At 36.9% G+C, this 27,648-nt stretch overlaps 1 protein-coding gene across 3 annotated transcripts in view; it reads right to left on the bottom strand.

Moving 5' to 3' along the window:
* LOC126184521 (uncharacterized) overlaps positions 1-27,648 on the bottom strand; it is a 245,265-nt gene that overhangs the window by 145,585 nt on the left and 72,032 nt on the right. For 2 of the 3 annotated variants that reach the window (XM_049926920.1, XM_049926918.1), the window contains exons 3-5: positions 25,870-26,277; positions 9,118-9,483; positions 6,059-6,466 (exon numbers count right to left, since the gene is read on the bottom strand). In XM_049926920.1, coding sequence (XP_049782877.1) covers positions 6,059-6,466; positions 9,118-9,483; positions 25,870-26,277 — 1,182 coding nt within the window. The remainder of the gene's footprint in view (positions 1-6,058; positions 6,467-9,117; positions 9,484-25,869; positions 26,278-27,648) is intronic. The other variant, XM_049926921.1, reaches the window with a different exon arrangement.

The following is a 27,648-nucleotide window of genomic DNA, read 5'->3' as shown; positions in this document are numbered from 1 at the left end:
TGATGTTATCTAATATTGAAAAAGCTGTTAATACAACTAATAACCAAGACTGGTGTGGTTTATTGATCTGATAACGTCTATTTTATCACTGTCTGCTAGATAAAACAAAATAGGCCTTTCTAATATGGCAGCAATTTTGTAACAGACCAAATAAACGAGACTGTTTTGGCACAAATGGCCATTTTTGTAACACGACATAATATAATCCACGAAGTACCAATATCAAATGCCTATTAGGCCTACTACAAGCAAAAAGCTTTATGTTAGGAAACAGTTTCACATTTCATGCATATGCACCAGCTTCTCAAGCATGAGATCGAAAAGTAGTATTACGAAATTTTTATATAAATTTGGAATCGTCTTATTCTTCCATAATTTGTGTGATGTACCCGTTTCTTCTCCTTCCTCGTTCTAACAAACAATCTTGTCATCACCAATTCTGTAGCTATTGCTGCCACTGTCAAAATTTGTCCGCCAATTAACTTCACTAACCTTGCCAGAATCACAGGTTTAGTTATCCCGCGATTATTTTCCGGTTAGGCGTTATTACGTGTTCGAACAATACGTTTTCCGCGTTACTTCCAGAATAGAACTTACGCGGCTGCTACCCAGGGACTGTACTACTTGGTCCTTACTAGTGTAGCGATCTGGCCAAAAATTTTCTGTCAAAATTTCATTTTCTTGGATACACTGAGAAGATAATACGTAATCTTTCTCACCTGTTATTCCTGTCAGTCGTTTATTTCCATTCTGGTAGTCTGAATCTATGGATTTCGCTAGTAATTATAACAATGCCGATCATTCGCAAACCCAATCAACCACATAAACAGACAGCAATTGGACCAAGCTAGGTGGCGCAGTGGTTAGACACTGGACTCGCATTCGGGAGGACGACGGTTCAATCCCGCGTCCGGCCATCCTGATTTAGGTTTTCCGTGATTTCCCTAAATCATTCCAGGCAAATGCTGGTATGGTTCCTCTGAAAGGGCACGGCCGACTTCCTTCCCCATCCTTCCCTAATCCGATGAGACCGATGACCACGCTGTCTGGTCTCCTTCCCCAAGCAAGCAAGCAAGCAACCAACCAACCAACCAACCAACCAACCAACCAACCAGACAGACAGCGATTGGCATTCATCCGTTCGCCTTTACTCCCTCAAGCTCGTGTAGCCCCGTCCACTTTTGTCTGCGGAAAGTTTATTTCTAGATGGGACGAGGATTCTTCTGACAGACATCACGTACACTATGCATGCATTCATTCAAAAGTCAACTTATGATTCATTCAGAAATCAACTTAAAATGTGTTCAATAATCAACAGGGAAGCGTTTAAAAATCATATGAATAATCGATAGAAAAACGTGCGCTGAATGCTAGGCGCTTTATGAAACAAGTTTTTTTCCTCAAGAATATGAATTTGGCGCCCCCCCTTCCCCGGTAACATCTAGCTGCTTGCTGCGACTGCTTGCAACAGCCAACAGCCAATTTCCTGTGGCCAGAAGCTGGAGAATCTACTACTCAAATGTGACTGAACTGCGCATGCGCATAAGCCCACGCGTAACTGCTAAAACAAATTGAATGTAAACAGTTGCGACTTCACACTCACTGGAGGCAATTTGTTGTTATGAAGCACTGAAAAGTCTTCCTAAATCCTTTGACACATTTTCAGTTGGCAGACACTTGCATGAGTACTGTGTGTCGTTGATGTATATGGCGCATTTCCGTTGCAATTTAAGTTATTTTCGTTTTTTCTCTCGTTTATGGTTTATTGTTGAAGTATTATTGTGCAGTAGCGGGATACAGTAATATCCTTTGTTAGTGTATCGGTTCTTACCAGTCAAATTACAAAAATTTAACTGAAAACTAAAACAATGAAAAATTCCCGGAATTCTAAAAATATCCCGGGGTTTTCCCGGTTTTCTCCCGGATGAAAAAATTCCCGGGTTTTTCCAGGATCTCCCGGTTGTCCCGGGTCGAACACAGCCTGTTCTAATAATTTGGCTCTGCAAGGATATCCAAGCAAAATTGTACTTCTTTACAAAAATTTTTATAACTCAGGCTTTTCTGAAGCTTTTGACTTGGATTTTTTCAGAAATTAAGAGAGGCGTCCAGTTAACAGATGGTTCAAATGGCTCTGAGCATTATGGGACTTAACATCTGAGGTCATCAGTCCCCTAGAACTTAGAACTACTTAAACCTAACTAACCTAAGGACATCATACACATCCATGCCCGAGGCAGGATTCGAACCTGCGACCGGAGCACTCGCACGGTTTCGGGGAATCGCCTAGAACCGCTAGGCCACTGCAGCCGGGAGTTAACAGATACACAATGATTTAAGTAGTAAAGTTACAAAGGAAATTGTAAAAAAATATTAATGTACGTTACTTTCCAATTTCTGGACAAATTAAACAGGTGTTGAAAAATGTATGTATCACATTTCTCCAGTGTGCTGGGAACCTAGTTTCGGTCTTAAATAATTCCCAGGATTGTATGTTTTGTAATAAAATAAAAATATTAATGGGGTTTCTATGAATCAACACACAAATAGATCTGAAATCAAAAAACTATTTACAGCAATCAAAGAAGGGTCACACTTCAAGTATGTTCATCCAGGCCTGACACCCACTGCCTTATATTTTCATGCAACTTTTTCAACAGTTAGATTTGCCACAGTAATAACCAGTGTAAAATCACTTCCATATAGTTTATGGCAGAAAAATAAAAATGGTAAGTTTTCAAAAAGCATACATAAATACTGTGGCTGAAGCTTTCCAGTTTGGTTGCATTACTTGGGAGGGGGGGAGGGGGGGGGGAGTAGCTTGGCTTACTTTTCCATCACTGTCAGATTTTTCCAGATACTAGAAAAAGAATGTATCTTCATGGGAAAGAATATTTAGTAACTCTGTTTGACTTCTGGGAACATAGAAAATCAACTTGACCTATTATAGCTCAAACAGTGATTTGTTAAATATGCAAAATACTTTCGGAAAAAGCCGTTGTCAAGACTTTTTATTGATAATCAAATACGATAAACGAAAGACAGCATGAGTTTTTACAGACATGGGATTTTAAGTTATGTCTAAAAGTTATTCATATCATTGTTCTTGGTCATTTAAAATACATTATGTAGACTTATAAGCTTTAGTACGTGTTTAACATTTTGTTAAAATTATAAAAGTAGAGAGCCAAAAGTTATAATTTTAATTGAAGAATCTGCATTACTAATATTTATGTTTATTTATGGGTATCAAATGAGCACATTTAAACAACAATTATTCTATGTTGACAAAAGTATAAATTTAAAATATACATGTTCAGCAGTGAAGATATTTTGAGTTTTCAATTGAAAGTTGAAACAGCATCTCTATTTTTAATCCACTGTGACAAACTGGATTCTGTTAACATCATATCTTTTTGATTAAAGTAATACGTTCTTCCTAATGTGGTTGACTCTGGTATACCAACAGTACATAAAATGTCTTCCAAAGACACAAGAGTCTTCCTTCTCACCCAGAATGAGTCCAAGTGGGGTGGAAAAAGATTATTTCAGCATCTCGTCCATCATATAGCTTCCTGATAAAAGCAAAGTACTATCTGTCATCATAAACGGCTGCTATAAAAGAGTTGTTGAGGAAGGATGAGTGTCCATTGAGAGACAGTTTCATTGAATGAGAAAATCAAGGAAGGCTTTACAGAACAAGTTATTCTTGTAAGTTCTAATGAACAACAGGAAAGTGGTTAGAAACTGTCAAAATTCCTGGTACCAGGTATTGTGCGGGTTGCCAAAAATCTCTTCTCTAAGCTCTTGTGTAGGTTATTTGCATTGATTTTCTCTAACAAGTGGGAAAAAATAAAAATAAATTAAAAAGTCAATATTAGCCTTGAAAAAACTATGAAAACCAAATGATGTTAGTATTTGTATATAGTCCTCTGAGGACTATCTTCTCTCATCATATGTTTTACTGACCCTCCCAATGTGTCCACACAAGTTTTTAAGGCTCTTTCTATTTTGATATAGTGCAGTACATTCTTCAGTGAATTAATGCAGTTTCTTGACTCGCGGGTAGTATTTAGTCAAAAACTTAACCATTTCTTTCAGAGCACCATTTTCAAATCCTACATCATGCTCCATATAATCACTTGTGAACCAATAGTTTACTATTACCAATTTATTTTCCTCATTTATCACATCACCACAAAGAGTATGGATTGCCCAGCCATTTCTTGTCCAGTGGGGCCTCTGAATTTTCTTCTACCTTCCAAACTTCACAGAAGAGGACTGCTACTTCTGCAAGGTTCGCAGAAGAGCATCTGTGAAGTTTGGAAGGTAGAAGCCGAGGTACTGACAGAACTGAAGCTGTGAGGATGGGTTGTGAGTCATGCTTGGGTAACTCAGATGGTAGAGTGTTTGCCTGTGAAAGGCAAAGGTCCCAAGTTTAAGTCTCAATCAAGCACACATGTTTTAATCTGCCAGGAAGTTTCAATTGACCAGATGCCTGTTGAACCACATACTCATTAACGTCAAATATTGCATTTTTCTCTCTTCTTTGACCAAGAGAGAGGTGCTTAAGTTGAAACTTTATTTTTTTCCCAGATGATCTTACACTAGCCCCTTTCTCTTTCATTAACTCTACCACTGCATCAAAATATTTGGCTTTCTAAACAATTTCATCATCCATTTTATCCTCACTACTATCAGAAATTTTAACACTGTAATCTAATGCCTGGTAATCTTTTTTTCCAAAACGTGGTTCACTTTTTCAACCTTCCATTTGCCACCTAACATCTTGCTGTGATTTGGGATGGAATAAAGTTTGAAGAGAGAGCATCCCAAATCATCTCAAATTTTATTTGCATCCTCAATACCTTTAAGTTTTAGTCTCATAAAATGTCACCTCTGGGTCACCTGCTTCACTTTCATTTGTCACAGATTTCACCTTTTTGTTTACAAATCTTACAAAATGTGCTGCACAGTTTTTTGCTTGAGTTTTACATAGTTTCTCTTAGCACTTAATGATTTAGACAAAGCCAAGATTATTGACATCAAGAATTTTTTAACAGTGTGTGTGTGTGTGTGTGTGTGTGTGTGTGTGTGTGTGTGTGTGTGTGTGTGTGAGAGAGAGAGAGAGAGAGAGAGAGAGAGAGAGAGAGAGAGGGTAACTTAGCAGCATGGACAAGAAACTACCAGATTATGAGAGGGAACACAAGGATTTGCTTCACTGCTACAAAAATCTGTGAACATTGAAATATTTTCCATCTTTGCACTATAGCAGATTGTGACACCGTACTGCAAAAATATAAAGAAATAAAGAGAAAATGTCACAATTGTGTAAGTAGTGTTTAAGGATAAAGAGTGATGAAGTAGACACCAGACTAAAGAAACCTTACTATGCAGGACAGTGGTAACGATACCTGCACAAATAGTAATGGTACTAAGATTGATGCTGCAGTGTGTGAACACAAAGTGAAAACCTGTACCTTCACAGTCGACAGCAACAGAAAGAATCACTACACCACAAAAGTATCAGAATGCATTGAAGTTTGTAGCATAAGTTACAGTTCTTAATGCAAGGACTTTCAGTTACCAATTTTTGAAGTTCAAAGAAAGTGTGTTTAAAGCAGTATCTAAACAAACCACTTCCAGACTTCTATTAAACCACAAAAAGATGGCTCTCACTACTTTATGGATAACTGTGATGAGAAAGATAATAAAACTATAATAAAAATACATCCCTTCAACAGAAAATAAGAATAGCACTAGTCAGTGCCAACAAAATTGGCAGTTATGGTGTGCTACGCTTTAAGACCTTATAGCTCTGAATCCCAGTTGTTATTCTATTAGACAGTAATCAAAAGTGTGAAAAATTAAACTAAGAGTTCAAGAAGAACAAGTTTCACAATATGTGTTATATATATTTCAATTCACCTCCCTCTTTCCCACAAGCTAATAACAAAACACAGCAAGGATGTGACTGCATTGACTTCTAAAACTATTCAAGAGGAAGTTTCTGACAGAAATATACCATCCTAGCTGATACTACCATCAAAGTGATACTCACTTTCAACGTCATCTGGCTGAAAAGAGTTGCTCAAATGTTCATCAAAAGTCCTATCCTCAAACGTAGCCACAGACATTTGGTTCTCTCCATCTGATGTGTCTGCTGACATTAACTTGTCATCACAGATAATACCACCATCATTTGCATCTGTATCTCCATTTTTCCTCTTAGTTTCAATGTCAAGAGTTCCAGTTCGCCCTGGTGTGTGCCTGCTGTCCATTACAAGTCTTTCAGTAACATTCCAGTTCTTCATCAAGTATTCAAAATGTGATTCTTGACTTTTATTGTCATCTAAAGATTTTTCTGGTCTTCCTGTCACAAATTCCTGCATTTGGGTTTCAGATTGTTGTAATGAAGATGCTGGAGTAATCTCTTCTGACAATACAATGTCACTTACCAACTCAAAACCTGTAAATACAAACACAAAAATAAGAATTATGTAATACACGCAATTAATCTCAGCAAACTAAATGCAAGAATAGTCAAAAATGACAATTCTAAATTATAAAGAAACACAATAAGTATGTACTTTTCATCTGAGAAGTCAGACTGTGAATCTATCTACACTCATCAATTGCTAGTATCCAAGCATTTGTGTACAGTGAATAGATTTGTATCTGCATCTCTCTTACATCTCACCTCTACATCTACATCCATACTCCGCAAGCCACCTGACGGTGTGTGGCGGAAGGTACTTTGAGTACCTCTATCGGTTCTCCCTTCTATTCCAGTCTCGTATTGTTCGTGGAACTTGCTACGGCGTGACTGTGTGACTGAAGGTAAGGGAGCAATCAGAGACATGCTATGTATGATTATTCTTTCACTTCTCGCTTATGAACCATTCTAGATGTGAAATACTTCTCCAGTTACACTAGATTTTTAACTACGCAACATCAACATTGTGTAAGTAATACCTCATAGGTGTCTTAGGATTTAGGCTATTACAATAATTTAACCAACATGTTGCAGAATCAGTTAATTCCAAAATGTTTGGTAACGAGAAAAATGCCAAATTGCACTACGGATTGCAGTCCACGTTAAACTGGCTGTGTAGGGGCGGAAGAAGACGGCATACCACCACCAAGGGGAACCCATGTCTAGTAACGCAATGCAGTGTTCACACCAACATTAGGGCTGATGACAGCTTTACCTAATAATTAACATGGATCCCAAAAATTACTTTTAGATACCTCTTATTATCTCTAATCTTATTTACATTAATATTAAAAGAGACACCAGCTGAATTACTCTGATACATCATGTGAGGGCATCTGGCAGAGCATAATAACATTGTTAAAGTGAACATTATTAGTTGCAACAGAGCTGACAAGAATCAGCAAATGTTTTTGCCAGTAATTATGGGACCTTATAAATATATTAAATACCTTTGGGCATTATGGTAATGTGTGCACTAGATTTTGTTCATTCAAATATGTGATTCAAATACAAACTGTAGGGGATAACTGGGACTTGGTGGTGCTTATTACAGATGGTGTCACCCTTACCGTGGCATACATGTCAGTACCTGGTGTATTAACTTATAAGACAATACAGAGTGCACAATGAAACCAGCTTGGGGATCAGGCCATTCAGCATCTATTTCATTAACTTCTCAAGTTGCTAGTCATTCATCCCCTGGAGGACAGCAATATGACAAGTACTGCCACCTGTGAATAATGTTGGGCAACAAAGCGAAACACTTCCTCAAACACCCTGTCACTGTTGTAGTTTAGTGGCTGAGAGTGTACACGTATCTACGCAAAGGTTTGGAGTTAGATATTTGATTATTCCAAGGACACTTACTGGTATTTGCAACTTTGGAAATGATTTGCGAATGTGAATATTACAACTTGCGCCTTAAATTTAAGGGACAGGCACAATGCAAAAACTTACCATTTTGAAAATGTACAAGTTTTAGCTAAGCTAGGTGGCATTGAAAATGTATACCTGGGTTGAGGACAGATTTACACCATTAAATGTTTTATTATTATTATTATTATTATTATTATTATTATTATTATTATTACTATTATTTCTTTCCTTTCTCAGACGTTATGTCTGGTTAAAAATGGAAAGTGACGCGGACCTTGATCAAGCGTGACTTCCTTTTAACTGTATGGTATATGTTACATTGCATTTAGGAACTTTCGGGTAATTGAACATGTATCAATAATTACAGATTTATGTAGTTGTATATATACATTTGGATGTAGCTGTATTGCATTAATGTACTGGTGGATATTGTGTGGTATGACTCCTGTAGTTGATAGTATAATTGGTATAATGTCAACTTTATCCTGATGCCACATGTCCTTTACTTCCTCAGCCAGTTGGACGTATTTTTCAATTTTTTCTCCTGTTTTCTTCTGTATTATTATTATTAATCATCATCATCATCATCGTATCATACTCACCACCACCATCACTGTCATCCACCATAGCAATCATGCCTGGATCTTTTAGTACCATTGGTGGTAGCACCCCCCCCCCCCCCCCTTCCCGATGGATCTCTCAAACAACTGTTGTCTCTTTGATTCACACAGGGTGTTCCTGAATGAATCGTCAATATTCGAGGATATAACAGCAATGCTCATTAGAAGCAAAATAAAGTCTAGTAAACATGAGCTCTTAAATGCATACCTTGAGAGCTATGAGAACTTGTTCACTAGAAGAGATGTTTGACAGTAACAAAGATTAACACATCGTTATAGCTTTTAAGGTATGCTCTTTAGAGCCAGTGTTCACTGGACTTTTTTGCTTCAAATCCATGAATACTGATCATCATCCCTGCTTTAAGATGTTATTTCTGCAGAGGCCGAGCCATTATTCAATTGGACAGTAAACAACAAGTAGGTAATATTATATTGAGAAATTCAACAAAAGATGTAGTGCAACATATGTTAAGACATATGACAGCGCTGTTTTCCCTTCTGCCACAAGCTAAAGAGAACAGCATGGCAAAGAAGTGTATGTAGTTGCTTTCAAAGCTATTCAAGATGAAACTTCTGACAATAATATACTAACTGAGCTGGTACTAGGATCAGCAACATGATACTCACTTTCAGAAACATCTGGCAGAAGGGAGTTTGTTGAGTGAACATCAGCAGACATTTGGTTGTCTCCGTCTGATCTGTCTGCTGACATCAGACAGGTCATATTTGTGCCCATATGTCCATTTTCCCTCCCATTTTCAGTGTCAACATATTTAGTTTGTAGTGAAGCATGCCTGCTGCCAACTACACATCTTTCAGTAACGTTGCAGTTCATCATCAAGTTTTCACAAAACAAATTTTGACTATTATCCTCATCCAAAGATTGTTCTAGTTTTCCTGGAACAAACTCCTGCAATTGGGTTTTTGATTGATGTACTGAGGACGTTGAAGTAATCTCTTCCGACAATTCAGTGTCACTTAATAACTGAAGATCTGGAAAAAAGAATTATATGATACACACATTCAATCTCAGGAAGAAAAGGTCAAATAGTAAAGTATATGGGTTGACAATTATAAATAAGCAAAACAAAAATGTACTTTCCATCTGAAGTCAGACTGTCAATCTACATACACTAATCAATCACAATTGTTCATGACACCATGTACAGACAATAAATTTGAACCTTTACATCACCAATATCTCATTCCATGGTATTAAACAAGACACAAGGAGAGTAAGATGGTTGAGGGCATCGGACACTGAATTCTCAGGCCGTTTAAGTGGACATCACTTGCAACAGAAGTGACAAAATCAACCATACATGTCATAACTTTATGGACCTTAATAGATCTGTGAAATACCTTTGAGCATGGCATAATATGTGAACTAGAAAATGCCTCATCAAACTTATGACTCAAATACAAAACCTACTGAACATCTAGCCCTGCATATTGTCTATCCCCACTTGAGACATTTAGGATGTTAATATGTGGTGCTACAAACTCACAAAATACTGTATTTATTCGATTATAAGACAAGGTGTTTTCCCAAATTCATCATTCAAAAGTTATAGGGTCATCTTATATTTGCAGATGAAACTATAGCCGCTGAGGTCATCATTTTTATGTTGTTTAATTGAGTGATATAGGAGTTGTCTTATGTTTACAGACAAAGCTTTGGCTATTTAAGACACATGATGTGTTATTTCATAGAATTTGGAAGGGTAGGTACAGCAAACGATACTTGAGAACCAACAGTCCTGATACACTGAAGTGCTGGATACACTACTGACCTTGCTCAAACAATCACGTTACATTTGACTCACGCACATTAATGCGACAGACACACCAGAAACTACGAACTAGCTACCACAACAATCTACGCTCTGCTTGAAATATGATAGTTTTGTGAAAAATGAGAGGACACATCATTAAATACTACCATGTTGTTGCATTTGAACAGGTTTGCAACAAAAGTTCAGATACATGAATCAATACCGTGTATAAACATTTATGGTGCTTTGTAAGTAAAGGTAACGCTGAAAGGCGAAAATGTCCTTCAAAAAACACTTCTCGATTCTGAATGCAAAACAATATTTTATTTGGTAATGAGATATTCTAATAATTTACCAAGTGGGTTGCAAATGGGAATTCAGCTGCTGTTCACATAATCAAATACCTAGTAAAAACATTAACACCTTTCAAGCAGCTTCAGAACAAGATGGTGACATTCAGATGAAACAAGAAAGAAAGTGAATCCAGGATGAAATGTCTAAAAAATGAAATAAATCATTTTACATTGATTGCAATTGTTATTGCGAGAATGAATTACAGCAGGAAACTGGTTCTGCACAGCCAATGAGAGAGAAGCTGGCAGATAATATGTTTGGAAGCAAGAAACATTGTAACATTCTCACATCAGTATTAAAGTGAAATTCTGATAGGTATTCAGCAAATAGCAGCTGCGCTCTCAGGTCTCACCATAACCATAACCTCAGAAATCTTATCACATTCTGAAGAAACAGCAAAATATTTTTGACAATGAAGAAATAAATTTCACAACTGTGCTATTAGGATGCTTGTGATTATTAAAAATAGTGATACCACAAATGACAGGCTTAGTAAGCGAGAAAAGTAGTGAGGACAAAAAATTAATGTAAGCCATTCCTTTTCATTTGTTTTATTTCTCCTTATACAGGGTGTTACAAAAAGGTACGGCCAAACTTTCAGGTAACATTCCTCACACACAAAGAAAGAAAATATGTTATGTGGACATGTGTCCGGAAACACTTACTTTCCATGTTAGAGCTCATTTTATTACTTCTCTTCAAATCACATTAATCATGGAATGGAAACACGCAGCAACAGAACGTACCAGCGTGACTTCAAACACTTCGTTACAGGAAATGTTCAAAATGTCCTCCGTTAGTGAGGATACGTGCATCCACCCTCTGTCGTATGGAATCCCTGATGCGCTGATGCAGCCCTGGAGAATAGCATATTGTATCACAGCCGTCCGCAATAGGAGCACGAAGAGTCTCTACATTTGGTACCGGGGTTGCGTAGACAAGGGCTTTCAAATGCCCCCATAAATAAAAGTCAAGATGATTGAGGTCAGGAGAGTGTGGAGGCCATGGAATTGGTCCGCCTCTACCAATCCATTGGTAACCGAATCTGTTGTTGAGAAGCGTACAAACACTTCGACTGAAATGTGCAGGAGCTCCATCGTGCATGAACCACATGATGTCTTGTACTTGTAAAGGCACATGTTCTAGCAGCACAGGTAGAGTATCCCGTATGAAATCATAACAGCATGCTCCATTGAGCGTAGGTGGACGAAACTAAAATGAGATCTAAGTTGGAAATTAAGCGTTTCCGGACACATGTCCACATAACATCTTTTCTTTATTTGTGTGTGAGGAATGTCTCCTGAAAGTTTGGCCGTACCTTTTTGTAACACCCTGTATCATCCGAACGAATGTATACAGTCAAGAAATGGCCTAAGTTTAGAACAGGTATAATGCTAACATTTTTGGCAGTTTGTAATCTTGAATAGTAGGAATATGCTAAAAATAAATTTTTCTCAAGGAGCCTCTTAAAAGGGGGGGGGGGGGGAGTTGTCTTATATTCATGGTTGTCAGACTCGAGTAAACACGGTAATACTGGATTCACTGTAGCACCCCTTACTGTGGATTGGGCCACCCGCATTTAATGCATTAACTTTTCCAATTGCTGAACATGTGCCCTCTGCAGCACAGCAATGGCCCAGACAATGCTGTCAGTGTGAGAGTGTCCGATGGATGTTCAATTGGACTTTGGTCTTGGGAGCAAGCAGGTCTGTCTAAATGTGAGGTTCCCTTATCTTGTAGATAATTCATACTTTCTTACTATCCATTATCTTGATTAAATAGTTAGATGTTGCTTTCCATATCACCACAGAGCAATTATAGAGGCATTCACACATTTTAATGCAAGTACTATCACCTGGAGATTGCACTGCACTAAGAAGGGAAACTTTTCTTCAAATGCCCTGTTATTCTTGTTGAATAGTTGAGATAGTATACACACTAGACTACAAATGCAATGGGCTGGAATGTGATTCCTAGTTGTCCCTCAGACCATTTCCATCAATGTTGCTTGCAACTTTAGAAATGATTTGCGTAAGTGAAAATTTTTAGTTGCAGCTTGCGAGTTCAAGGGCCAAGAGGAATGTACGAACATGATACTTCCAAAATATACATGCAATAACTATGCAATGCAGTATGAAACACAGAATGCAGGTTTACCTTCTTTTTGTAATGTTCACAGGCCTCTCCACCACCACCACCGCCGTTATTATCATCTTCTTTCCTTTCTCAGACCTTAGGTCTGGTTAAAAATAGAAAGTGACGTGGACCTTGATCAAGCGTGACTTCCTTTTAACTGTACGGTATATGTTACATTGCATTTGGGAACTTTCGGGTACTTGAACATGTATCAATAATTACAGATTTCTGTAGTTGTATATATACATTTGGATGTAGCTGTATTGCATTGATGTACTGGTGGATATTGTGTGGTATGACTCCTGTAGTTGATAGTATAATTGGTATAATGTCAACTTTATCCTGATGCCACATATCCTTTACTTCCTCAGCCAGTTGGATGTATTTTTCAATTTTTTATCCTGTTTTCTTCTGTATATTTGTTGTATTGGGTATGGATATTTCGATTAGTTGTGTTAATTTCTTCTTTTTATTGGTGAGTATGATGTCAGTTTTGTTATGTGGTATTCTTTTATCTGTTATAATGGTTCTGTTCCAGTATAATTTGTATTCATTATTCTCCAGTACATTTTGTGGTGCATACTTGTATGTGGGAACATGTTGTTTTATTAGTTTATGTTGTATGGCAAGTTGTTGATGTATTATTTTTGCTACATTGTCGTGTCTTCTGGGGTATTCTGTATTTGCTAGTACTGTACATCCACTTGTTATGTGATCTACTGTTTCTATTTGTTGTTTGCAAAGTCTGCATTTATCTGTGGAGGTATTGGGATCTTTAATAATATGCTTGCTGTAATATTTGGTGTTTATTGTTTGATCCTGTATTGCAATCATGAATACTTACGTCTCACTGTATATATTGCCTTTTCTTAGCCATGTGTTGGATGCGTCTTGATCGATGTGTGGCTGTGTTAGATGATATGGGTGCTTGCCATGTAGTTTTTTCTTTTTCCAATTTACTTTCTTCGTATCTGTTGATGTTATGTGATCTAAAGGGTTATAGAAGTGGTTATGAAATTGCAGTGGTGCAGTCGATGTATTTATATGAGTGATTGCTTTGTGTATTTTGCTAGTTTCTGCTCGTTCTAGAAAGAGTTTTCTTAAATTGTCTACCTGTCCATAATGTAGGTTTTTTATGTCGATAAATCCCCTTCCTCCTTCCTTTCTGCTTAATGTGAATCTTTCTGTTGCTGAATGTATGTGATGTACTCTATATTTGTGGCATTGTGATCGTGTAAGTGTATTGAGTGCTTCTAGGTCTGTTTTATTCCATTTCACTACTCCAAATGAGTAGGTCAATATTGGTATAGCATAAGTATTTATAGCTTTTGTCTTGTTTCTTGCTGTCAATTCTGTTTTCAGTATTTTTGTTAGTCTTTGTCTATATTCTTCTTTTAGTTCTTCTTTAATATCTGTATTACCTATTCCTATTTCTGTCTGTATCCTAGATATTTATAGGCATCTGTTTTTTCCATCGCTTCTATGCAGTCGCTGTGGTTATCCAATACGTAATCTTCTTGTTTAGTGTGTTTTCCCTTGAATATGCTATTTTTCTTACATTTGTCTGTTCCAAAAGCCATATTTAAATCATTGCTGAATACTTCTGTTATCTTTAGTAATTGGTTGAGTTGTTGATTTGTTGCTGCCAGTAGTTTTAGATCATCCATGTATAGCAAATGTGTGATTTTGTGTTGGTATGTTCCAGTAATATTATATCCATAATTTGTATTATTTAGCATGTTGGATAGTGGGTTCAGAGCAAGGCAGAACCAGAAAGGACTTAATGAGTCTCCTTGGTATATACCACGCTTTATCTGTATTGGCTGTGATGTGATATTATTTGAATTTGTTTGGATATTGAGTGTTGTTTTCCAATTTTTCATTACTATGTTTAGGAACTGTATCAATTAAGATCTACTTTGTATATTTCCAATATTTGTAGTAACCATGAGTGGGGTACACTATCGAAAGCTTTTTGGTAATCAATGTATGCATAGTGTATCGACCTTTGTTTAGTTTTAGCTTGATATGTCACCTCTGCATCTATTATCAGTTGCTCTTTATATCCTCATGCCCCTTTGTAGCAGCCTTTTTGTTCTTCATTTATAATTTTGTTCTGTGTTGTATGTGTCATTAATTTCTGTGTAATGACTGAAGTTAATATTTTGTATATTGTTGGTAGGCATGTTATGGGGCGATATTTTGCTGGGTTTGCTGTGTCTGCTTGATCTTTAGGTTTCAGATAAGTTATTCCTTGCTTAAGTGTATCAGGGACTGTGTATGGGTCTGCAATGTAACTGTTAAATAATTTAGTTAGATGTGAATGTGTTGAGGTGAAGAAGTTCTTTAGCCAGAAATTTGCTATTTTATCTTTTCCAGGGGCTTTCCAATTGTGCGTAGAATTAATTGCTCGGGTGACTTCATGTTGCAATGTTATCACTTCCGGCATTTGTGGTATCATCTTGTATGTGTCTGTTTCTGCTTGTATCCACCGTGCACGCCTGTTATGTTGCACTGGGCTTGACCATATGTTGCTCCAGAAGTGTTGCATGTCTGTTATGTTTGGTGGGTTGTCTATTTTAATGTGTGTGTTATCTATTGTCTGATAAAATTTATTTTGGTTTGTGTTGAATGTATGGTTTTGTTTCCTTCTATTTTCACTTTATTATTATTATCATCTTTTTTTTCCTCAGACTTAAGTCTGGTTAAAAATGGAACGTGACGCGGACCTCGGTCAAGCGTGACTTCCTTGTAACTGTATGGTACATGTTATATTGCATTTATTATTATTATTATTATTATTATTATTATTATTTATAGCCAGCCAGCAGCTCTTAGTAGAAGAATGGTGGGGAATATCATGTTCACCACATACATACACGAACGACCGTGATTCAGATAAGCAATAGTTTTAAGGACTTCCTTCGATAGCTAAGAATATGAGGTGGCTTCAGAAAGAAACCCGGTTGTTGCATGGGCAATGAAGCTAAAGGTATAGCCTTTTTAATTAAGTGAGTGCCAATTAGAATGCAGCGGGACAGCTGACGGATGCACGGCCAGAGCGGAGGTAGCATGCCGAGTGCCAAAGGGATATGATAAGAGCCGAGTCGGGTGCAATAGGCCAGCACAGTGACTTGCAAGAACGTGAAGGCAGAAGGATACAGAAAAGCCAGGGGTAGCTCAAAACATGATGCAGCATCCACAGGCGGACACCCCTTGGGGATGGAGAAGGTGTACTGTTCCAATCAGAGGCTACCAAAGGGTAAAAAAGTAGTTCCTTTAAAAATCTTTAGAACAGAGGGCCAGAGTAAAATCTGCAGAAGAGTGTAAATCAAAAGTGTATATGCGCATAAAGCAACAGGAAAAGTATAGGGTAAAATGTGTCTGTTTTAAGGGAAAAGATGGTGGCTGATTTCACAAGCAGTTTAGTGGAGGAGAAGGGCGCACAGCACACCATTGTTGACGACTAGCGGTTCGACCACAGAGCAGTATGGATGGCCGGAAGTTGCACTCTCACATGATTACAAACTAAGCTTTGCTTTTTGGCTAAATCTGAATTAGACTGTGACAAAGTAACATTCACATCGGTGGTGAAGTTATTTTGACTGTGGATGAATGTTTATCTTAATATGTGACAATTACTGAGGCACAGACACAAATAGTTAAATGAGCAAAGCTAATTGTGTGCAACAACACGATAGTCCTTGAACACAGTAAGTCCAAAGTCCACTGCTGTGCTCACTTCTGCACTTCTGCTGTTGCAATTCTGGTGTTTGTTTGTTTGTTTGTTTTTTTTTTTTTTTTTTTTTTTAATGATCATTATGACCAATTAGTTATAATCACACTTATTTTTATGTGGGATATCAAGTGTAAGTAAAGAACGAGTTCCGTGGCATTCGGTAATACAATAGCCTGGCCTTGTGCATCAAAAGACCCATGTGGCAGCTGAGTGAATTATATTAATTCAATCACAATTGGGATTAGCCTGATTGAGACAATAGCCAAATGCGGTCAGTATCCTACAGTGGTATTAAATCCACTTAGAGGGGCTGGATTCTTTCATGCGAACTACGATTTTGCAATTTGTTTGTAATAAATTGTATCAAAGGATTTTGAGCCAACATGTCTCTAGAATATAATTGCTTTTATCAGAGCTATGTTGCATTATTTTGTAGCACCAGAATTATTCTCCAAAACCTTAGTTCTACATATTTGCTAAGTCCAGAATCCACAAGGTGCCGAATAACATAAGAGGCGGAACTGCAGGTAAGATTACAGGTCAAAAAAGTGTGGAAGCTGACTACCCTTCTGCCATGCAAGTCCGGTGATCTGTTTTGCATTATTTTGTAGCACCAGAATTCCTCTCCAAAACCTTAGTTCTACGTATTCACTAAACCCAGAATCCACAAAGCGCAGGTAACTCACAAAGAGGACCTGCCACACACCCGTGAAAATCTACCACTTACCGTACCAGACAGTCCAAGGGGTCCAGTACGTTATAAGTTAGGGTTTGTCATTCCATAGAGGGGATGTTACAAGGCGGTACATCAGCCTAGGGTATGTTAAAACTGTAGAGAGACTGTACATACATTACCTTATTTGATTTCCAATGCGTGAATTCAAATGTCTCTTTCTCAACTTCTTCAGTTATTTTCTTGAGCACATGAGTTGGCCCTCACTTCTGCCTGCAAACAGAATCTTGAAGGGTTTCAACATGGCATCAATCACAGTCTGCAATCATTGCTTTGGTACGCAACTGACAATAATATCTAGTATTTTGTTACAGGACCACAGGCTAGTTACACAAAAAACACTGTCAGGCTGACACTGTGCTGAAACCACAAGGAAGTACATTATGCACCAATTTCCTTTTCAGCAATAATTACACAGGCCAACGAATTTTTTTTTAACAACTTATTTTACTTTGATAGCTGATCTTTATAGATTTTTATGAGCTGAATGCAAATCTAGCCTTCGTTTTTTTTTTTTTTGTAACCCCCCCCCCTCCCCCTTACATAAAAAAAATTAGAAAATTCTTGTGACGTTTTTTCTATGATTAGTTGATTGCTGAACTTCTCGGTGAAGTGACCAACAGTAGTCCCTCATCATTTTGGTGTTCCAGCGGCCTTGGTAGTGTTTTTCCATCACTTTAATGTCCTGGTGAAAACACTCTCCTTGCTCCTCATTAACATATCCCATATTGTCTGGGAAGTAATCAAGGTGACTGTTCAAAAGGTGAACTTTCAGGCTCATTAAACATCCTAAAGTTTTAAACTTCTTTAACATTGTAGCTATAATAGAAACACAGTCTGGGTCTTTTTCATGTCCTAAGAACTTTCCAACAACTTGCTTGAATGATATCCATGCTCATTTCTCATTTAAGGTCATTGTATCCACAAACTTAACACCAAACATTAATTTTCTAATGTCAGGTCCAACAAGGATGCCTACTTTTAGTTTAGCTTCTGAAAGGTGTGGAAACTTTTGGCAGCAATACTTAAAACATGGGTTATCTTTGGGCAAAGCCTTTACACACTGTTTCAGTAGGCCTAACTTTATATGTAGAGTTGGTAGGAGTACGTTTTTTGGATCTACAAGGTTTTTGCATAGAATGTTCTTCTCACCTGGTTTTAAAGACTCCCTCACAGGCAAGTTCTTTCTGCACCAGTGCTGATGCCTAGCCCAACTGTCCCATGCACACAAGAAACATGGAAATTTCGTAAAGCCACCGTGCTGATCAAGGAGCTTGCGTGTTACTTTTAGATCGCCACATATAATCCAACCATGAACAGAATAGCCTTTTTTATTTAGCACTATTTTTAGGTTTTCATAGCTTTCTTTCATATGTATAGAACGTCCAACAAGTTACCATTGTGTAATAAAACGGCCATTAAACTAGTTTTGGATGACTCAAAAAACAGCCTCCAGTCATCCTTCATGTATTCAATACCAAACTCATTCATCACCTTCTTGTTGAAAAAACTTGGAAAATTGCTGTGCTCTCTTTCTATAGATGTATATGCTGGTTCCATCTGCCAATAAGTTCCTTTCTTTTAATCTAGAGCCAAGCAATTCAGCTTTTTCTTCTGTTAAGCCCAGATCCCTAACCAAATCGTTAAGCTCGGTCTACGTAAACAATTTGGGCTCTGGACTTTCTGTATTACAATGGAATTCATCATCATCATCTGATTCATCTAAATCACATTCTACATCAGAAAATACTTCTGTTGGACTAGAATTTAAATCAGCTGGTGGTTCAGGAACTGGTAAGTCTACACCATGCTGTACTGGTCGGATGGCAGACGGAATGTTAGAGTAGCTTGTTACCTTCTTGCTTTTTCAGTTATGACCAGTAATATCAATACTGCAAAAGTAGCAATCATTGGAATGATTTCTTGGCTCCCTCTCATATCATAAGAACAGCAAATCCAAAGGCTTTTTCCTCCTTTTTTGGGTCATTTTCTCATATCTTCAACATACACACCACATACTTTATGTGGTGCCCAAAATTTCTCTTGATCACCAAGTTTAGATCCAAAGTATGATAGGTAAACCTTTTTCACAAAGTCTGTAATGTTTATTTGTTGCTTTTTAATCACAAATTCACCACAAATATAACAAAAACTGTCAGCAGAGTTTTTACAACCACAATTAGACATTGTACTGAGCACATGTACAGGAAATGGGAAAGTGAGGTTGGGTTTACAGTAAACAAAACACCATCTGTTAACACAAAAATAGAATTTACCTTTTTTACCAGCATATGTTCTTCAGCAGTGCTACCAACGTCATCTACATTCATTACACCTCCTTTTTAAATTATTTTAACTATATAAAAGCTGTTAAATTCTTTCAAAAATCGCTTATAATAAAATTAACTGTAAAATTTGAAGAAATGGTGAGCGATACAGTTTTCTTAAGAATCATATTTGGATTTCCCACCCTAAAAAAACATAAGAATAAGGTATTTTCAGCAAAATGGTTTTTCCATTGCTGGCCTGTGTTATTCTCAAATGCACATTACTGAAGCTCTTCTAACCAATACAATCACAGACAATGGGTCCCCAGTTCACAATAAAGTGGTTGCAAAATGTAAAGCCTATGAATTCGGTCAGTGAGTACTGGGAGAAGGAACCTGCTGTACATTTGAACATGAAGTATTAATGTAACCCATTATTGAAAACTGAACAGTTTCCATCCAAAGAATTTGTTATTTGCAGAGTATCACAACAATCCACAGTCGTTGACATAAACCCTAGCCACTGGTCTACAGCCACAGATATTAAATTTGGCTCTGTGACTTAAGGTAGAACAAATACTAGCCATCACCCAGAATCCAATCTGCACAATCTGGCAACACTATATGATGGATTATTTTCCGGAGCTGTGTAGGTGATTTATCAGCTCGTGATCATATGGTGAACGTCCCACAGTGTGAATGTCAACTTGTGAATGCAAGACTATGCCTTCCTTGAATTTTTAAACCGTATCTCTCCATATGCTACATTTATCCTTCTGATGGAAGTCCCAAACACATTTCTGCAGAATGTCCAGCCGTGAACAGTCTAAGGGTTTACTTACCCTCAACACAATGACCATCAGCCGCAGACATCCACCTAAGTGATTGAGACACCTCGTAGCATGTGCCGTATGATCTACAGCACATGCTGCTGCACTCACTCCGGTATGGACAAAATACTTTTATTGTAATGTGAATTTCTGTGTGAAATATTCTCGATAAACCAAAGTAAACACCATATTGTAACAACAGCAATGTGACCACTACTTTTGTGGCATACAACAAGAGGAATATGAAAGTAGAAAAGCTACAGTTAAAATTTGCTTCAAAATGTCAGGTCAGTGCATAAATTTGTAGCATTTTTGTCAGGCATATTTTTGTGCGGGCTGCTGTAAGTGTCTTTATCAAGAGTCACTTTTTATTTGAAGTTCTAGTAATTTTCTTGCTGTTTATATTGAATTTTGCATATGTGACAATTATGAGTCTTGTACAAGCATTATAAATGAGAACATTTCTTTCTTCACGTTCATTTATCTTGAGCCATCAAGCATGGAAATAAATGTCCATTGCTTCAGCAACAGGATCTGAACATGTTATGGTTCAAATGGCTCTGAGCACTATGGGACTTAACATCTATGGTCATCAGTCCCCTAGAACTTAGAACTACTTAAACCTAACTAACCTAAGGACATCACACAACACCCAGCCATCACGAGGCAGAGAAAATCCCTGACCCCGCCGGGAATCGAACCCGGGAACCCAGGCGCGAGAAGCGAGAACGCTACCGCACGACCATGAGCTGTGGGCCGGAACATGTTATGAACACTTCTATGTATTCAAACTCAGTGTCTCTCATGTGACTTTTCAAACCCAAAACCCTATGTAGCTGCACCGACTTATCTAAAATCACATAAACTTGTTTCACTGCATCATAAAAATTATTCCCTCTTGTAACGCTAGACTTCCTCGGAATTTATTCTGAGACAATTTTGATGGCTTCCAATGACTAGGGACATCCAACAGTATTTTCAAAGAATTACATTTTTGTATTGTTTTCGGATAATGCTATGTATCCTCAGTTTTCATCTAGGATTGTGGTTACACGATCATACGTATGAGCTCTAGAAACTCTCCAACATGCTACAGTTTAGGATTGTCCGCCGAGATGATCATCACTCCAACTGGTTATGACCTCAAACCTCTTTTGCCACTTGACCATATGAACTGTTCTACATATACGGGGTGTATCATAATTAGTGGCGTAAACGCATACAGTTGCAAGTACATGATACTAGCTAGAAGCAAGGAAGTCTCAGTAAACATAGCGTTGAAATTGCATACTTAAGAGCTACAAGCAATTTTTCATCTTTGATACTGTGAAAAAAATCTCTTCTACTACAAGTGCTTTGCTTTCCATATATTGGGAACGCTTAGTATGGACCAAACAAGAAAAAATATCCAGTAAACATGTGCTCTAAAATGCATTCTGTGAGAGCTATGAGCACTTGTTCATCTTTGCTACTTTGAAACAACTATTCTAATGATCAAGTGCCCTTAACTTTTAAGATATGCGGTTTAGAGCACATGTCTGCTGGACATTTTTTCTTATTTTGGTCCATACTACCACTTCCCAAAATATGGAAAGCAAAGAACTTGTAGTAGAAGAGATTTGTTTCACAGTATCATAGATGAAAAATTGCTCGTAGCTCTTAAGGTATGCATTTCCGACCCTATGTTTACAGAGACTTTTTTTTCTTCTAGTATCGTGTACTTTCAACCGTATGTGTTTACGCCATTAATTATGATATACCCTGTATATTCTACATCTCGCGATAATAATTTTATTTCTAAAACCTGTCCCTGATGGAAATCTCTTATTTTTCCAATAAGTTTCATTTGGCTAATTACATTTACACCATAATCTAAAATGTTTAAATTGTTTAGAATATCAATGAAAGAATTTAGCATTCAGTAGGATGATGGAATGGACAAAAAAACTTAATAAGATCATTGTCAAACGTATCTTGCGAAACTTACTCAGTGATTCATCATTATTTGTGACTGACAGTAGGAAGGCCTTGTTTCATTTGTGTAGCATAAGCATGACATTGCTCAACAGCATGCTCCATGTATTTTTATTTTCAGTGGCACAAAAAGTTCAGTATTGGATTATTATTATTATTATTCTGGATTTACAATGTGAGTACATTTTTCCAGCACCTATTCTAGATTACAGTAAGTCACTAATTATTGTTCTCCACTCTTCTCTATTTGTCCATAAATCTTCAGGAATGTTGTTCTTCCTCATTGCTGACTGAACTCCCTGTTTCCATGTATCAGGTGGTCGTCACCTTTTTCTTCTTCCAATTGGTATCCAGTCGATTATGCATTTTGGTAGCCTTTCCTGTTCCATTCGTCTGATGTGTCCATACCATTTAAGTTGTTTGTGCTCGATGAAATCAATAATTGAATTTTTACATTTCATCTTGTCTCTGATTACTTCATTTCTTATTCTTTCTCGTCTTGATATTCTTGCTGAACGTCTCCAGAAATCCATTTCTGTGGCTAATAATTTTGATTTCAGTTGCCATTTTGTTGTCCACACTTCTGAACCATATGTAATAATGCTCCTAACTATTGTTTTAAAAATCCTTATTTTGTTATCAGTTGTTATGTGTTTGTCCCAGAGAATTCCATTCAATAAAGAGATTGTCGTCTTTCCAGAATTTATTCTTGATCTAATTTCTTTGTCCTGTTTCCCATCATTTGTAATTTTCACACCTAAATATTTATATTCCTCAGTAGCTGTTATTGTTCCCATCCCTTCTTCTAATATTAAGTCTCCATTCACTCCACCAATTACCATGTACTTTGTTTTATTCATGTTTACATTTAGACCTGATTTTTTATGTTCTTGAATCAATTTTCTGGTCATATACTCTATGTCCTCATAGTCTTGGGCTATAATCAGTTGGTCATCTGCAAATTGTAACGAGTATATTGTTCTATCATTTATTGGTATTCCCATAGCGTGACATTTTTTCTTCCAATTCTGTAAAGTTACTTCTGTATATATTTTATACAATGTAGGTGAGATGCTACATGCTTGACGTAATCCTTTTGTGACTTGGAATCCATGTGATAGATATTTACCAATTTTTATTTTTGAAATAGAATTTTTATATAAATTTTGAATTGCTTTAATTATTCTTGGATTTATTCCTATTGATATTAAAGCTTTCCATAAACTGGATTAGTATTGGATTAGAGTTTCCATTAATTCAAACAACCTTCGGTGAGGCACTCAAACAAGAAGCCACAATACATCTTCTGTTTGAACTTTCAGGCTGAATGCTGGAAATATACGACCAGTTAGGGACAGTGACAAAGGTGAATCATTTTCATCGAAGCCACTTGATGATGCCATTTTACAAGGCACTAGATTTAAAATCTGTTGACGACTATTATCACCACAGAGTGCTGACTTTGTTCACTCAATTCATAGCACTACAAACATGAGAAAAACTTGCATAGTTGTGTGAAGTGAATCCATATCCCCTGACTTTAGCAACCTTGGAATGACTGAGGAAGGTATAGCACACTAGCCTCTACTGGCTGCATTCTTATCTGTGCCTAGCACAATACTTCCACATGTTGGGAGATGAAGGGAAAGAGGAAGCAGTGCGAAGTACAGGGATCACTTTATTTGGGCAACATCCGCAGTGTAAATGCTAAGGCACTCAATCATGTTATATACTATCCAATCAAAAGTAACTAGCCACCCCTAAATAATGTGGAACTGACAACTAGATGTTCCAAGAGGCAGACCCGCCAGTGGATAAGGAAGAAGAGAATATTTTGATGTTAGTAGAGAAACAGTATCGAAAGACTGGGTTGGCCAGGAGAGCTGAGCGACTTCGAACATGGACTAGTCATTGAATATCACCTGCATAAAAATACATCAGTAACATTTCAACCATTCTATAGCTGCCCGTGTCAGTTGGTAATGAAATTGTCAAGTGGAAATGCAAAGGAACAACCACAGCTTAACCAAGACCAGGCAGATGCCATTGAGCATTTCAGAAGGTGGTTGTAAAATATAGCACAAAATCAGCTGAAGCACTCACTCTAGAGTTCCAGAGTGCTACCAGCAGTCCAGCTAGCACAATGATTGTGCCTAGGAGTTAAAAAGAATGGGGAGCAATGGTTGATCAGCTCTTCACAACAATGAATGTTGATTTTTTTGCAAAATCTTTAGCAGTCAAGATCACATTTAGGAAAACAGATAACTGGTTTTGACCATTTCTGGTCATCTTCAGATCTGAAAGCTATTGAAATGGAGGGTTACAAGACAAGAATTTATTTCAATGTTAATGATATTTACAAAAGAGTTTAACAAAATTTTTGAATGGTACATGTCAGAATATAGAGATGCAGTGTCTAAGGTAAGAGACAGTTGCCTGTTAAAAATACAAGGGAATGTCAACTGTAAAGTAAATACATCAGCTGTCGAAAAAAGACTTATAAACCAACATAGGAGCACCATAATGTAGACACATATAAGTCATAAATGACAAGATAATAGTTTGAAAGTTACATGAAAACATTACAATGATAGCATACCTTCGAACCCTTGCTTGTAACATGAGTACATAGTAAGTCTAGACAACAATTATGTGTCATCATGCATTCACCACGACACATAAAATAGCCATCATGTCTGATGAGATCAACAGACAAAGTTTTCATGAGCTGCTGGCAAACAGGTCAATCAATGTTTAGTGCACAGATTCACAGGTAAGGAAAGTGCCAGAAGGGGGCAACACAATACAGTACAATTTAAAGTAAAATGATGAAAAAGTTAAAACTGCAATTGTTGTAATGAAATCATTAGAGTAAAATCGACAAGTTGCACAAATATAAATATGAAGATGCACAGATATAAGTTCTTGCACATAGCGTAGTGTTATTGAACTTGTCAGGTGGAGGGGGGGCGGGGGAGGAAATGTGTGGAAACCTATTTCCTCATTGATGATTACAATAGGGATCTCATCACAAAAATATTAGAATAACTGTAACTATGAGGCCATCAGCATTGTTGGAAGTCACAGTTTTTAATGTCATTTAAATGTGCCACTAATGTGTGATTAAAGCAGTAACTCAATAAACTACTTCCAGATTAGACTGCCAATAAAACAGAGCAATACGAAATGCACTTCTTTACAGGCATCTATGATAATATGGACGATAGAATGAACACTGTGACAGAAGATACACATATATAGAACAAAAAGTAAGATTAACACTTGATCTGTGGAACGATTAGTTACATTGCAATACGTTATTTCTCCAGTGGTCAAGTTGTTATTTCTGGAGATGGTAAATGACAAGTGTCTACAATTACAAGGAGTTTTCTTGCAGAATAAGTTTTTCAGCATACATTAAGAATTTTCAGTGTTTAACTCTCTGTTCACACAAGCCAAAGACATCATCATACCAAGGATGTGTATGAAGTTACTTCAACATTTATTCTAGGTGTAATCTCCGACTGAAACACACAATCTGCATTGATTCTGAGATAGACACATTACTCACTTTCAAGAACATCTGGATGAAGAGAGTTTGTTGGGTTTACATCTGTAGTCATAATTTCAAATTTAACTGTGTCAGTTTGGTTGGATCCCTCTGATCTATCTGTTAATGTAAGCTTGTAATCACAAAGCACACATTCCACATTCGTATTAATATTTTCATCCACACACTTATTTACAGTGGCATCAACTTCAGCTTGTAATGAAAGGTGCCCTCCAACCACTACCGATCCCTCATTAATGTTGCAGTTTGTTATTAAGTTCTCAGTAGTGGTACATTGACTTTTATCTTCACATGAAGACTGTTTTTGTATTTTAATGTCACATTTATGTAATAATGTTTCATTTTGAAGCACTGTAGATGTTGACCTAATATTTTCTGACAGTTCATTGTTATTTATTGCACCTGAACCTGAAAATACAAAATTAAAAATAAATATATATGATAACACAATAAATCTGACAAAGGAAAGGGGGAAATGTTAACATGAATAAGCGCTATAAACATATAATTTTCATTATAAAGGTGAAACTGGGCATTAGTACTTCATTTATCACAGCTGTTTAAACATCCATCTTTAAATCTTAAAATGGCAAATGCATGTCACTAACAGCCAATTCAATAGTGTTAAAGAAGGCAAATGATGGGCTATTCTCTGATAATATGTATAAAGACAGCAGACAACAAACTATCATCCAATGCTACATTAATGAAAATCACTCACTCATGCCAGTAAGTTGATGGATTTCAAAAACAGCAATCACAAAAAAAGCTCAACACATGCTCTTTAGATAGGATACTCTAAAAACCACTTATAAAAGTAATCAGTTTGTGGAAAGATATTGAACCAGCATCACACCACCACCTCCCAAAGAAAGCTAATTAATTCATCTCACTAACTTCACAACTGGAATAGAAACTCAATTGTTACTGAATGGGTCATTCCACACCAAATCATCCAGAAATTTTAGGAAATGCCACCCATCATCACACAACACCTTGGAATTTTGGGTAGTTGAAGTTTACCATGATATATTCACATTTCCAAAATGTAAATGTTGCAAGTCAACTACTTCTTCACTTATGATGAAAACAAGTTGTATAGATTCAGGAATTCAGGCTTTCATAGACTAGCTCCTTTATAATTTAAAAATGCAATAGTGCCTACAGTTTTTGCAGTGGAAGTTTTAAGTTTTTTTGGTTAATAAGGAATGTTTATATTTTTATAGTCATGCTTCTTGTACTGAATATCAATCATCTACATCTCAGAAAAAATTGTAAACAATTTTGCTTAAACAAAACCCATGCATGAACATTATAATTTTTTAAGGTATTGCCCCCTCACAGATACATTCAAAAAATATACAACATTATTTTAAATATTCCATTATGTCACATAAAAAGAATCCATTTGTAGAAATACTGGTAAGTGTGGAAAACAATGTTATTGTAAAAGAAATATTGAAATTGCTAATTCATGACTACCATGTCACCACTAAATTGCTGAAGTTGGCTACACTGGATTTCACTAGGAACAAATCATATCTGAGAACACTGTTTTATTGCACTGCATGTATTGCATCATCCAGTTTCTTTGTTTTGAGTCGTGTGTTCACCGAGCATGCAGTTCTGAACTCTTGTACTGACTTGTACCGAGAGTCGTTTACTGGTAAAAAATTCAATTGTGTTGCTGTTTTTAACTATTCATTCCGAAACAAAAGTAAGTCCCCTAATGTTACAATAATAATGTGAAATACTTTTGTAATGAAACAAAGGGATAGA

This window comes from Schistocerca cancellata, chromosome 4 (assembly GCF_023864275.1).
Source record: "Schistocerca cancellata isolate TAMUIC-IGC-003103 chromosome 4, iqSchCanc2.1, whole genome shotgun sequence".
In the NCBI taxonomy this organism is placed as follows: Eukaryota; Metazoa; Arthropoda; class Insecta; order Orthoptera; family Acrididae; genus Schistocerca; species Schistocerca cancellata.
Note: the sequence above shows the minus strand (reverse complement) of the source record. Positions and strands in the feature narration are given on the sequence as shown.